This window comes from Phacochoerus africanus, chromosome 11, assembly GCF_016906955.1.
Source record: "Phacochoerus africanus isolate WHEZ1 chromosome 11, ROS_Pafr_v1, whole genome shotgun sequence".
NCBI lineage: Eukaryota > Metazoa > Chordata > Mammalia > Artiodactyla > Suidae > Phacochoerus > Phacochoerus africanus.
In genome coordinates, this window is record NC_062554.1 from 87090456 (window position 1) to 87105737 (window position 15282).

The 15282-nt window shown below is 38.8% G+C and overlaps 1 protein-coding gene across 17 annotated transcripts in view; it reads left to right on the forward strand.

Moving 5' to 3' along the window:
• Nucleotides 1-15282, forward strand: part of HDAC9 (histone deacetylase 9) — a 959143-nt gene that overhangs the window by 579143 nt on the left and 364718 nt on the right. For all 17 annotated transcript variants that reach the window (XM_047752014.1, XM_047752015.1, XM_047752022.1 and 14 more), the window contains one exon: nt 5730-5845. In XM_047752014.1, coding sequence (XP_047607970.1) covers nt 5730-5845 — 116 coding nt within the window. The remainder of the gene's footprint in view (nt 1-5729; nt 5846-15282) is intronic.

A 15282-nucleotide genomic window follows, 5' to 3' on the forward strand; every position in this document is an offset into this window, starting at 1 on the left:
ATTTACAGGACTCATAAATGACTTTATGTGTTTACTAGTGAACTGGGACTTATGGCAGGAGGGGAATATATTGCCTTTTATGAAGGGAAAGAAACTGTCATTTTCACTAGTCTCAAATGGAAGAGTTCTTATTTTTTTAGCTGCCTGGTTAGTAGTGGGGTGAACCGGTTAGGAAATTCGACCTGATGTCTTACAAAGCCCTCTAGTCCCATTTATACCTGGTCTGAAATTAGAGAAGACATAGGAATACAGGAACCAGAAAGGCTGGCCAAACTAACCATGCCGACTACTGTTTACCGAGTACCTCCTTAGAGCTATTCACTGTGTCTGGTCATTTCCTTTGGTTGCATCAATAAAGAAATGGTAGTCTACAACCATTATTCCCTCCATTCCCAAGAAAGAGGGTGTTCATACCAGTGTAGTCAGTTGGTACTATTTCTCCAGGATCAGATCTTATTTCTTAGCAGGTTTTCAAAAATTATCTGTTTTCTGTATCTATATGGAACAGATTGTGGAAGCATAAAATACTAATGAGATTTAGTACTTGGACAGATTATTCAGGGGAAAAAAATGTTTAGTCTCCTATTCAATCTTGACAGATTAATATGGGGGAAAGTATTAGTGGGAAAATTTTTTCTTAAGGCATAAGAAATGTTAAATAAATAATTATTTTACTTGAGTTTACTTTTCTAATATCAAATGCAATCACTAATTTAGATCAATTCTAAATTTAGAGTTGCAGCCTTATTTTTTAAAGAAACCTATTTCTATTTCAGTAAGTGAGAAAATCTTAAGTGAGATGTCATTAATAGAAGTCCATGATGGGGGTAGGAAGTTGGGGAGTAAACCTGTTTTAATAAATGTAAAGAACAATGAACATATTAATTGTCTAATGTAATTAGATATAGGTATTTTTCAAACTGGAGAGAGTAGGTTCTCTCATAACAGAAAAATGAATATATATGTTTTTTGTTTCTTTAGAATCTTATTTTCTAAGGTCATATTTATTTATCCCAATGTTCTTTTCTTTTTGTTCTATTAGTCTATAACTTTTTCCCACAGATACTTTTTCTTTCTTACCAAACTGTAGTGGAATTTAACTCAGTACTTATCTGAGTAATAATTAATTCTCATTTATAAGAGTTTCTTTACTCATGAAATATAATTTGCTCTTTCTAATTTTGTGAGATAGTAACTCCCCTTTTCATCTGAGAAAATGGTGTGCATCTGAAGATACTTGTACATTTATTAGACACACATTTCTCTTTTTTCTTTTCTTTCTTTTTTGGCTGCCCTTCCATGGCATTTGGAGTTCCCTGGTCAGGGATCAGATTCAAGCCACAGTTGCAACCTATGCTGAAATCTTTTAACCCATTGCTCCAGGCCAGGTATGAACCTGCATCCCAGCACTGCAGTAATGCTGCCTGTCCCCTTGTGCCACAGTGGGAACTCCTGGACATACATGTATTTATTTATTTAACGGCCGCACTTGTGGCATGTGGAGGTTCCTAGGCTAGGGGTCTAATCGGAACTGTAGCCGCCAGCTACAGCTGAAGCCACAGCCACAGCCACAGCCACAGCAACGCGGGATCCAAGCTGCATTTGCAACCTATACCACAGCTCATGGCAACAGCAGATCCTTAACCCACTGAGTGAGGCCAGGGATCAAACCCACAACCTCATGGTTACTAGACCAGTTCCTTAAGCACGAGCCACAAGGGGAACTCCATGGACACACATTTCTGACCAATGAGCTAGGAGTATGGATGCTTTGGTAGATATTTTAACTGGTATGTTATAGTTATTCCAAACACCTTTGGAGGATCTGAACTACTGGACACACAGCTTTCCTCACCTGTACTCCTCCTTTCTCTGACAACTTTCATGAATTAGGATGAGTTCTGTTTGAGCCATTTTTTGTTGTTGTTGTTAGGGCCACACCTGCGGCATATGGAGGTTCCAAGCTGTGTCTGTGACCTACACCACAGCTCACGGCAACGCCAAATCCTGAACTCACTGAGCAAGGCCCAGGATCGAACTTCTGTCCTCATGGATCCTAGTCAGATTCATTTCCACTGTGCCATGACAGGAACTTGTTTGGATCTTAATGCTCATTATTTTTTCTATCCAGTCAGAGACGATCAGGGCAGTTGAACTGCTATTGCTATTCTTTATTCACCTCTCTCTCCCTCTTCCCTGTTGAATAGGTTTGGATGTTTGCTTTTTCCAAACCCATGCTGCCTCTTTCCTCCCAATTGTTGACATGGGAACCACTTTTCATCCTCTTCTTTTGCAAATTTTAGAGTTTCTGCCCCTCTCCCCACAAAAGCCATGTTCTTTTAAAATTCTTAAGTCTTGGTACATTCCTGTGCCTGCTGTGTCTTCCCCTCCACACTCCCCTTTTCCATTGCCTGCATTTCAGGAATTGGCAACTTCAGGTCCCAGCTGTGATATTATTTCTTCTCTGAGATTTTTTCAGTGTGGCCAGAAAATCAGTTGTTACCTCCCCTCTCAGACCCTAACAAGTGTGATATTGAGAATCCTGTTGCAAGATTTCTTGTCTTGAATTACAGTGTTTATCATAGTGATTTCTACATAAAGAAACACTTTTGTACAGGTGTCATGTAAAATAATATAAATTACATAATTTTAAATTGACCAGAGTGTTTAAAAAATAGATTCTGTTTTTAGTTTTATTTTTTTAAATGGGATATGGTAATGAGAAATTAATGAGAAATCACTGTGTAGTCATATAGGAAAGGCAAGAGTTAGAAGTCCAAGGAGGAAAGACACTCCTGAAGGGTTTCTATAAGTGTGCATTTTCTTTGTTAAAAGGCAAATACAATAAGTAGATTTATCAAAATGTCAGCGAGATGTATAGACTGAAAGACAGTGAGCAAGAAGTAGTTAAGAATTTTCTGATATCAGTGACTTGATAAAATCTCACAGTAAGTAGGTGGTAGAATCAAAAAAACCAGTGTCACGTTTTTTCCACTGGTACTGCATTTCTGAGTAGAGAAATACTTTCTGTAATAGAAAGTTGAAAGTTAGAGGTGTTCCCAGGGATGGCAGGTATTCGAGCCTACACATTGGGAGCTCCCATTCACAGGCAACAGATGGCCTGTGAACCAGGCTTTGAGCACAGAGGTGGGATTGGACCATCCACTAGGTGGAGGAAAAGGAGGGACAGAAAGGCATGAAATGGGGAAGTGTTGCATACAGAGAGGAGGTGACGTCAACTTGATTGAGTGTAGAGTTCAGAAAGGGCAATAGTAGGAAGTAAGGTTCGGCTCCATGTTGGAGCAAAGGAGCATAGTGAAAGTTGTCTCACTAAGATCCATCTGGCAACAGTTTAAGGAAAGTTTGGAGAGACTGCTATAGCAACTAACTCAGAAATATTAGGAGACTTTCTTGAGTCCATGAGAGAATAATGAGGGCTGAGGGATTAAACTGAAATGGTTGCAGTCAAAAGTAGATGAAAAATAATGTAAAGAACAAAACGAAATCCTAGTAACTGATTAGAGTTGGAAAAGGGAAGGGAATGAGCATGACTCTAAGGGAAATGATAAAGAGAGATACACAGGGCACATTTATTATTGAAATACACTGAATTTTTGATACATGTGTAAAGAGAGATTAAAAATGTCCAGCATTCCAAAGGGATTCAGGCTGGAAATTATGAGAGAGAAAGACAAGAAATACAACTTTCATGGAAATATTCTGCCTAAAAATGATAGTTGATGTCATAATTTGGACTGCTTTTAACAAGGGTAAGAGAAAAGGGATAGGGATACAAACTTAGGTGAGTATCTATATTAGGAATTTGTTGAAGGTGGAAAAGCCAGGGAGTTAGAAAAACAAACATGGAGGTGGAGAAATTTTAATTGTGGAATGGACCAGAATCAGAACTGTCTTATCAAGAGCCTTCAGGAGTTTCCATAGTGGCTCAGCAGGTTAAGGTCCTGACTCTATCTATGAGGATGTAGGTTTGATCCCTGGCCTTGCTCAGTGGTTTAAGTATCTGGTGTTGCTGTGAGCTATGGTATAGGTTGCAGACGCAGCTCAGATCCCGAGTTGCTGTGGCTGTAGTGTAGGCTAGCAGCTGCAACTCGGATTTCACCCCTGGCCTGGGAACTTCCATATGCCATGGATGCAGGCCTGAAAAAAACATCTTCAAATTTGAAGCTGTTTGAGAGAACAGGTGTGGTCCATGGTGAGTGAGCTAGGTTGCCAGGGTTCAAAGGAATGAGCCCACTCCTTCACATAAGTTATTAGCATGCCTTCAGACCAGAGGGACAGTTCCAGTGGAGTAGGAAGGCCTGATGATTCAAAATAATTACTGGAGCGCAATCCTAAAGCAAATTTTAAGGGGTCATGGGCGAGAGTGAACGTGCTAGCCCTGGAAAGGGGAGCTTTCACCTTGATGTGGGAAAGGAGAGTGCGGTTAACAAAACCCAGAGGCAGAAAGGAAAATCACTGATGGAAATCATATCAGAAGTTGTCAGTCTTTGAGAATTATGAGACTCAGTGGGTTAAGGGCCCGAGGTTGTCTCTGTGCGGACTCTCAACCAGTGAGTTAAGGATCTGGCACTGCTGCAAGCTAGATCTCGGATCTGGCACTGGCTGCACTGTCACAGATGGGACTTGGATCTGGTGTTGGTGTGGCTCTGGTGTAGGCCTCAGCTGCAGCTCTCATTCCACCCTTGGCCTGGGAACTTTCATATACCACGGATGCAGCTGTAGAAAGGCGGGGGGAAAGTATGAGGCAAGATCATTTCTGCAGAGTTGAGCAGACAGACAAGGTGTAAGAATGCGGCACCTAGAAAAATGTTAATATGAATGAACTATTGAAGGTAATAGAGAACTGATTAGAGCTCAACAGATAATTTGCCAAGGCTTGATAAGATGGCCTCTTTCAGCTGTATTTCTAGGAACTGGAAATTTATATGTCATTAATTAGGAATTTTAGTAAATGCATTTGTTCTTTTGTAAGAGAAAATATGTGTGAATTTTATATCTGAAGATGACAGAGATCATCTATATTGTTGTTATCTAATGCTTACTGAAGTGGTCTTCTTGTTATAGCAGTATTAAAAATTTAACATATTGAATGTAGGCGATTTCTCATCTTCCGGAAAATAAGTTGGGTAAAGTTAAGGTTGAACAGTGTTGTACAAAGCCCTTAATGCACTATTGTGATTTTATATTCTTTTGTATTTTCTTCGTATAACTTTGACTAAGAAATGCTGTAATAGGGATTAGCCTTAAAGAACAGTTTATATAACACAGCATACAAGCCGTTTTTCCACACACAACAGGAATGGTTCCAGGCCTTGGGTGTTGATGGCATTTTTTTTATGAAACTCTATTAAAAGCTTTTTTTTTTTTTTTTAATGGTAACACAAGAACAAGTAAGAGGAGATGACCCACTTTATTTTCTTCCTAATCAGAAATTTCTACAATCCTCTCTAACTGGATATCTCTACATCTCTAAGATTATTGAATACTCGGTTGTATTTTCAACAGTGAAAACAAAGGGAGAAAAGTGGTTTGAAAATTCAGAAATGTTCCAAAATTTTTCACAGTTCTTTTTTTATTTAGTGAAATGGTGCTTGTTATTCACATTGGGGGAAAAACAATGATCACTTCTGGGTATGACTTAGAGTATAACTACAGTTGGTCTTTGAATGTTTTTCATGAGTGTGTTTGTACCGCACAATGTTTTCCAGAATCCTCGGTCAGTAGCAGTTCTCCGGGGTCTGGTCCCAGTTCACCAAACAATGGGCCAGCTGGAAATGTTACTGAAAATGAGACTTCGGTTTTGCCTCCTACTCCTCATGCTGAGGTAAGACACTTAGGATTTTTTTTTTTTTAATTAAACATGGAATTCCAGCTATGATGCAGTGAGTTAAGAATCTAACTGCAGAGGCTCAGGTTGCTGCCTACATGCAGGTTTGATCCCCTGGTCTGGCGCAGTGGTTAAAAGGATCTGGTGTTGCCACAGCTCGGGCGTAGGTTGCAGCTGTGGCTCAGATTCAGTCCCTTGCCTGGGAACTTCCATATGCTGCGGTTGTGGCCATAAAATTTAAAAATAAATAAATAAATAAAATTTAAAAAGTAGAAATTATGGAGGTTTTTTTGTTTGTTTTTTAGGGCTGCGTTTGAGGTGTGTGGAGTTTCCCAGGTTAGGGATCAAATCAGAGCTATAGCCATCGGCCTGCACCTCAGCCACAGCAACACCAGATCTGAGCTGAGTCTGCGACCTACCCTACAGCTCACAGTAACACCGGGTCCTTAACCCCATGTAAGCAAGGCCAGGGATCGAACCCACACCCTCATGGTTCCTAGTCGGATTCATTTCCACTGAGCCATGACGGGAACGCCATAAAAGTAGGAATTACATTCTCAATTTGTCCCTTAAAACACAGTGAAATTTCTAGATTGAAGTTTTAAAGCTACCTGTTCTAAGTTATTTTTCTGATAGGTTTGTAATGTGTGGAATGAGTAAACTTGATCTTATTTACAAAGTTGGGGTGAAAATTGTGGTTTGAAAATACAAGTGTAATCCTCAAAAAAAAAAAAAAAAACCCATATATACTGACCAGGAGTTATGCAAGTCAGAAGTCTTTTTGCTTGGTTCTTGGTTATTCTGATGGGAATACACCTATTAGTAAGTAAAAATAACTTCATGCAAACCTTTCAGAAGAGCCGTCCAGCAAGGTAGGTTTTATGCATTTGACCTGAAGAGTAATGGATAAATAATTAGAGTATCATAGTTGAAGAATACAGAGCTCCACTAAGCAAACATTTATTGAGGACCTACTATGTGCCAGTCATTCTGCCTGGCAGTGGGGATATAAAGATAAATAATACATGAACTCTGTCCTTAAAAATGAAATATTAAAGGAAATTGGTCTGAATAAGACATGATTTTTTTTCTGATTGGATGCACCCAACTTTAATAACACTTGTTTTTCAGCAAATTCTTTGTTGAAACCAGTAATACAAGAGTAGAGGAAAGAAGGGAGTTCCCATTGTGGCTCAGTGGGTTACGAGCCCAACTACTATCCATGAGGATGCAGGTTCAATCCCTGACCTCACTCAATGGGTCAGAAATCCCACGTTTCCATGAGCTGGGGTATAGTTTGCAGACATGGTTTGGATCCCATGTGCTGTTGCTGTGGCTGTGGCATAGGCCAGCAGCTACAGCTCTGATTGGACCCCTGGCCTGGGAACTTCCATATGCCATAAGTGCAACCTGAAAAGGAAGAAAAAAAAGAATATAGGAAAGTGAATTTGGGAGTCAGCAAGAATTTACCAATGTAGTTTCTGTGTTAGGCAACAAAGGCAACCATCTGGAAACAGCCACTCCTATGGAATCAGCTGTTTTGAAGTTACCATCAGTTAATTTTTCTTTTCTGTCACTGTAACACCTCCTTACCATGTATTGCTCTATGCAGGGAAAGCTGCTGCCATAACTTCTCATATATGACTGTGACATGATTCTTTCCTTGTATTTTATAGAGTCATGATACCTTGGGGCTAAAAGGGGCTGGTCAACTCTCTGATTCTTGAATCATCTGAATAGTTTTCCCAACATGTGATTATCAAATTTCTACCAAGAACACTCTTATTAGGAATTCAGTTTACTGTGTCCTGAGGCAGCCGCGTTGATTTGGTATAGTCAGCACGCCTGATAGAAATGTCTTCTGTACCTCATGCCAAAATCTGTGTCTATAATTGTATACATATACACAACACACACATGCTTATCGTAGATTATTTACTAATTTTAAAATTGTCAGGCCAAAATATAACTGATGGCAGAAACTCAGAGGTTATCCCTGATAAGAAAAGGACTGAAGCCAATGAAGTCACTTTTGCTCTGTGGACATTTGTGATTTTGAGTCTTGAGTTTGGATTTTCAGGGCCTCAGTTAACTCAGGAGACAGAAGGTCAAGCCCAGTCCTGACCAAAAAGAATAATCTAGTAGGAGATGATCCAGACATTGAGCTGCGACCCCATATCTCATTGCAGACCAGAGCAGGGGGAGAACCTCTCCTGGAGAAGCTCCTTCTCGTGTCAAGTTGTATCTTGAATTTACATAATCTCATACTGTTAATTTAGTTCAAACTGCCCCAGATTGGTAGTGCCCTAGGTATCTGGAAAAAAAAATGTAAATTCTCTCTAGAGGAATACATGTTCATTTTATTGATTAATTTTTTTCATTGTTATTTCCCCAATACAACTTTTTTTCTTCTATACAGCATGATGACCCAGTTACACATACATGTATACATTCTTTTTTCTTCCATTACCATGCTCCATCATAAGTGACTAGACATAGTTCCCAGTGCTACACAGCAGGATCTCATTGCTAATCCATTCCAAAGGCAATCATTTGCATCCATTAACCCCAATCCACCCCACTCCCATTTTAGATTTCTGATTTTTCCCTCTTTGTTCCAAGCAACCTGAGCAGAATGAAGAGATGCTACCTTGCTTATGACTGTCTTTCAGCCATGTGAAGAATGCAGTGCAGCCCCCCACATCATCTGCAGTCCTCCATCTCTTTCTTGTTTCTTACCATCCTGTGTTCCTCTTTCTCATTTTCATTTTTCTTTCTAAGACATGATACCAGATGGGATAAATACTTCATGTATATTCATGGCCATAGGTGTAAGTGGGATTCTTGGACTTTTGTTTACAGGTATTGTATTCCTGACAGTGTAGTTATACCTTACTATTGGTCAGTTTTCTACAACCCTTTAATCAGTTTCCAGAAAAATAACAAGTTGGTAATAAAGGTTTCTCAAAACCTTTAGATTTCCACTTCCTCTCAGTTTGCAGAATGTGATGATTCCGTAGCAGAAACAGTAAAGGATCTGGGCTCTAAATAGGTATTGGATGTAATCTCTAGTCTTGGAAAATGTAAACACACAAAACTACATTCATTCAACAGCAGTTATGAGTCCTAGGAGTACCTCGTTAGTGCACAAAGGTGCAGAGGGCCATTTACAGCTTGATAGTATTAAGTTCAGAAACAGCAGTATAATATTTTGATCAGGAAAACGTAGTAAAACTATGCTTTTAAAAGGCAAGGAAGTGATGAACTCAAAACTTAGTATGGTGGTTACTTCTCAGGAAGGAGGAAGCCGGGGGTGGGGGGAGGTGCATAGTTTATTACTAAATATGAAGGTAACATATATCCCTTCAGTACAAATACAAGTATATACCTATAGTACTTAGTATAACATAAAGAAACAATCATGAGATACTTATTCTTGAAACTGGAAATAAATAGAAAAAGGTGAGAGTTTCTCTTTACTTCAAACATTTTAGAATACCTGTTAAATTAAACTGAGTGTCCCAGATTGTGTGATCCTCTCTTTAAATTTCAGAATATATACAGTGGAGACTACAAAGTAAAGGAATTTGCTTATATTATTTTTAAACCCTTTTATATTCTGACAACTTTTACTGACATCTAGGCACAAATATCTATTTAGATGCTTCAGCCTTCCAGCTAATTGTTGAACATGTTCTTTCCTTCCACCCCCACCAGTAAGGGGAATTAAAAAAAAAAAAAAAAAAAAAAAAACAGAAGGAAATGTGATTTAATGGAGTTTGAAAGAGTAGAGGTATTTCTTCAGGTCAGTGACAGGACATTCACCTCCAGAGCTGGAAAGACTAGTTCAAAAGCAAGCAGTGACTTACCTCATAATGAATTAATTGTGTGCCTGAACTATGATCCAAAAGGCCAGGTGGGCAGACCTCTATGCACTGATGGGTAGCCTCTCCGTGGCCCAGAACAAAAAATTCAACCCTGATGGCTAACATGTGGTTTTCTGCTGCATTGCATTTACAGAGGTCTGCAACATAATTCACGCTGGAGAGGTGAGGAGACAGCACCATTCAGATGAAAACTGTCAGCAAATTAATATCCTAGCTTTGGAACTCCAAATACTTCCACCTAAACTAGAGGAAGGGGTAAAAGTTTTGTCAGCAAATTTTGGATTAATGATCATTTTGAAGTTAGTGTGATTTTTACAGATACCTTCTCAGATGAATAATAGCATATAATTTCATATCAATAGAAATATTAGGGGAGTATGAAAAATTTACATCATTACACTTTCAAAAATCAAATTAGTCACATACTCTACCATTCATGAAATAGGCTTATTCTACCATTTTTGCTAAAGCAGCAAAGTTTTGCAAAGCAGGGGAATTTTCATTTTAAAAGAGTATGACAGTGTGTACATCTGAATCAACTTTCTATTCTGTGATGCAGAAGTAGAAAAGCATGTCACCTACTTATTTCCGATCCCATGTAAGTGAATAAATAGGATTCTACTTGCTTTTGCTGCTTAGGAAATAGGAAAGTGAGGGCTCTCTCTCAGGCTAATCTTGAGGCTTAGGTGAGAAGAAAATAGTCTCTCTCGTAATTCATGTGTTCTGTGTAATTTAGGTAGAGTTTAAGACGGAAATAGGAGGAGAATTTCCTCCTAAGTCCAGGCTAAGGAAACAGCACAGTGAATTCACGTGGATGGGTCTTCCCCAGGAACCCAGCTCCAAAACCAACTACTTTGTCATCAATGGTTAAGTCACTAAACTTGCCCTGAACCTCAGATTCTTCATCTAGAGAAAGGCAGTAATACCTACCCCGACAGATTTGTTGGGAGGAATCAGTATTTGGACGGCAGGTGGTAAATTGCAAAGTGCCAAACAAGTTCATTTTTTGTTGTCGTTATCAATCCTGACTCTTAGTAGGGAAAACTCATTAGTATGTTTGTCTTCAAGCCAGCAGATCTCCTGTGAGAGTGAGCCTCCATCTGCTCTGACCACTTCTGTTCCATTTCTTCTATTTCTTACATATGCTCAGTCCCAAACTCAGATTGCTGGAGCTACTTGCCTTACTCATTTGTAAACGTGGTTGGGGGCTGAAACCTCAGAAGTTTCTCTTTCCAACTCCAGTCAGACATGTCTTTACCTATCTAGTTACTTTATTGTTAATACTGTGGGCCTGTGGGTTCAAATATGCTTCCATGCATATCAACACCATTATTTTAGATTTGGTAGATTTATTTGATAGCTATTTTAACAGTAGCCAAGCAGCTGGTTTATTTCTAGTTGAACATTAGTGGCTGGCTCTGCTATGAATTTTTTTTAAATAATTTTTTCCAGCAGATACAAACGATTTTAAAAATGGATGCTAATAATAAGGTTAAGTACTCTGAAATCATCTGAAATGTCACTTGTTTTGCCCCATTCTCACATGACTCATCTGCCTATTGTTTCATAATAGTTGTTGTGACATTTGTTGTAAATGTTATGCTCTCTTCTGAGTGGGTGTAGAACTCTGGTTTTAGATGGCTGCAAATAAGACATTCCTCCCCCCATTCCCCAGGGGAAGGAAGGTTGCTATGACAAAAACATCATTTACTAGGAATAACATGAGTCAATATTGTAAACCAAGACCTTTAACAAAACATCAGTGACTTTTAAATACAAAAGAATTAAATGATAATTTTTTGGGGCTCTAAACCATTTTATAGTAATACATTCTTGGGTATCCAGTAAAAATGAAAACTTCAGAGATTTTTACTGCCTAAATTTTTTTTCATCACGTGAAGCTTTTAATTTTTGTTCAGCTGTTGGACAAAAATAAATACTATCTTGAAAAATACTTGCAAACCTTAAAGGATTAAAAGATATGGGGGGGTGGGTTTGTTTTCCATGTGCCTCTTCTTTTTATTTGGGTAGCTTAGATTTGGGGATTTGGAAATTTTTAAAGCCAAAGCAGATTGAGGCTTACAAACAAGTATGTCTTCCTGGATGCACGCTAATAGAAAGATATAACCTGATAAAGGTAGTCAAAGATGCTCCAGTCTTAGGCTGAAGGATCTGATGTCCAGGGAAGGTAGGCAGCTGCCGAGAGTCATAAGCCAATGAGTGGTAGGTCGCAAGTGTAGGATACTCAGACCACACTCCTTTGCACCAGTCCAGACTGCTGCTCACCAAAACCTCGTAGATACTTATATTCTTTTTTCTAATGTTCATGTGTATTGTAGATGATTTTCAACATGCAGTAATTGAAAACCCTTTTTCAATGAGCTTCTTATAAAAGGGGTGATAACATGATGATTATTCTGTCAAGGGTCATCTGTGGACTTCTTTGTCTTCTTAAGAATAAGAAAGATATTTTCCTTCCTCCCTTCCCTCCTCAGTATCTCCTATCCCCACTTCCATTTTTTTTCCCCATATGCAGTTACTTTCTCCTCCATTTTTGTTTGCATGGGCTCTTACATCATACAGGCTTTTTTTTTTTTTTCGTTATGCCCCTGAATTTTAGGGGACATAAATGGCAAGGTGTTATCAAACTCATTCCATTTTCTTATTTTCTATGTACTGACTAAAAAAAAAAAAAAAACTTGTGTTTTTCGTGTTGGTCATATCATAATGGATACATATACCTAATAGTTTGCTTTTAATCATCTTAATAATCCTTGCTGGGCACTACTCCATTTTACCTACCCATTCTCGAGCTAGATGCCACACGGCCCTCCATTTCTCGCCCACCACCCACAAAATGCTTCAGTATATATACACACTCATCACCCTAAGATAATGTCTTAAAGATGCAATTCCCAGCAGGAGAACCTTTGGATCATGGTGTAAGGCACTCAGTTGTCCACCAAAGTTGTTACGCCAGCCTATAGTAGCCCCACCAGTAATATGTGAGGTTTTCATTTTCTACATCCCTGCAGAGTTTATTTATTGTTCATTTTTTTGGTAATTATTTCTAGTGTTCAGTTTGTAAGAGATTTTGAATATTTTGATTGAGACTAATATCTTCATTTCAGTGGCTAAATAAATAGCTCTATTGAGAGATACATCATTTTTATTTTTTTCGTAAGTCTTTTTTATAGTTGATATACAATGTTCTGTCCATTTATGCTGTACAGCCAAGTGACACAGTTATACATATACATACATTCTTTTTCACACATTATCCTCCCTCATGTTCCATCACAAGTGATTGGCTATAGTTTTATGTGCTATACAGCAGGACCTCATTGCTTATCCACTGCAAATGCAATAGTTTGCATCTACAAACCTCAATCCCCCAGTTTATCCCACTCCCTCCCCAGCCCCCTTGGAAACCACAAGTGGAGACACATGATTTTTCAGTTTGTGTATTTTGTTCACCTTAATTTCAAATGTTAACCATAAGATAAGGTTCCAGTTGCCATGATGGTGAGAAAAGTAATTCAGATTTGAAGGTTGTTATTAAAATATGGGTAGGCTTCCCTGTCCTAACACCTGGCTCAGTCATACCCCTCTCCCCAACATCATGCTCTTTCTGGCAAAATGCTAGTTACCCATCAAAGCTTAGTTTAAAATTAACAACCTGCTCTGTGCCTACCCTAACTGTAGCAATTATTATAGGTCCTTAGAGTTAGTTCTCTACTTTTCTGTGAACTTGTGTGGTCTAGGGCATCTTTGTATACCTCCCACCCAATACCACACTTAATAATCTAACTTAATTATTATTCATTATTTGTTTTGTGAATGTTAAATGATAGCCATTTGCACACTTAATATTTCCATTTTATCTCACTACAGCAGTAGTTTCTGGTTCTGAAAAATTTTTATATTAAAACCATCTTCCCCAAGTTCTAAGATGTAAAACATTGGCATCTTAGCACAGCACTGATTTAAGGGCTGGATCAGTTTCAAAACTGCTTCCTGGAAAAATCCTGGCCATGCCTGGAAATACTTGTGAGCTCACCACAATGCTAAGGTGGGGCAACCTTCCAGCCTTGCAAGAATACTGGTCAGGACGTTAATTGTCTCAGTGAAACGGTCCCTCTCACCACCTATTCATCTGGCTTTCAGGTGTGTCTGCACACTTTTAGTGGTGTTCAGTGCAGCTCCAGTTCCTTAATAAGCATTAACCTGAAACAGAGAGATTGCTTCTATCAAAGGGTCAAATTGAAGAAAGTTATATTTAAAGAAGAAAATTTCAGGAAAACATTTTTTCAGTTCTGTTAAGTCATTTGTGATTTTATCCCTTGGAAGTGTATGTCAGTGCTGTCCTTGTTTCCTTATCTGTAAATCGAAGCAAATAAATTAACTAATGTCCAAGTCTCTGAAGTTCCAGGATTTGAAATATAACAGATAGTCTCTGTGGGACGAACCAACTGTGTACCTAGCGAACTTGGGGGACTTGCTCAGCAGTTGTCTCCATGACTTGAAGATCCTCACGTCTCTAAATTCACCAGGGCTTTTGCTTTCTTCTCATGCCAGGCCAGCTGGCTCCCAGTTGTACTTTTATTCTTTTCATAAGCCTCAGGGCCTGAATGTGCTTCCTTTTCTTCTCTCAAGCTTCCCCCTTCTCCTTACTTTTTTATGGTTCCCTTATCCGTCGATAATGACCACAAAGTGGTGTGTAGCTTCTGCAGTCGTTACCTGCCAACAAATCACACAGCCTTGATGGGTTTAAAAGTTTTATTACTGACCCCACTGGGAACCAGAATTGGGGAAATTGCTCCATTCCTTCATCCATAACAAGGCATAATGTTTGCTGGAAGGTGCCTGTGAAGAATTAGGTTAACCTCCCCAAGTTCCCTGGCAGAGGGCTTGGCACATGGTAGGTGCTGTCCTAGGAAATGGAGCCATTCAATTTGATATGAGACTCTAGGGGCCTGAAATTCCATAGTGAAAACCATCTCCAATCTTTGGAATTTAGTCAAAGCCTGTGTGAGCTGCCAAACTGCTGCCGCCATTATTATATATGAGAAGAAATGTTTTCTCACATTAGTATAGGTTTTCTTCCTATGGTGATAGTGGGAGGATTTCACACAAGTTCTGTCTGGAAGACAAAGATAACCCCTTTTGTGAGGCTGTGGTAACTTTTGGTGTCATTCCCACACTGCATGTCAAATCTCAGTGCTGTGGGAAGCAGATAGAACTTTGCGTGAATATTGTACATGACCTGACGTGATTATTGTTTTGTTCTACGTTTATTTCTCTTCCATGAATACAGATAAGTGGATGAAATATCCTTTTACTATAAGTGACTGCTTGCTGCCAGTAAGCTAGTTAAAATATTTTTACTTCCTCATACATTCTTTTTGTTCTCATTCAGGTGTACTTAAATATATTTCAATACTTAAAATTCATGGTAAAAGCATATTAGCGTAAGTAAAATAGCTTGCCTTTTTAAATTAGAGCAAACACGAAAACTGCTTAGAAAAGAAAAGAAAATTCCAGTCT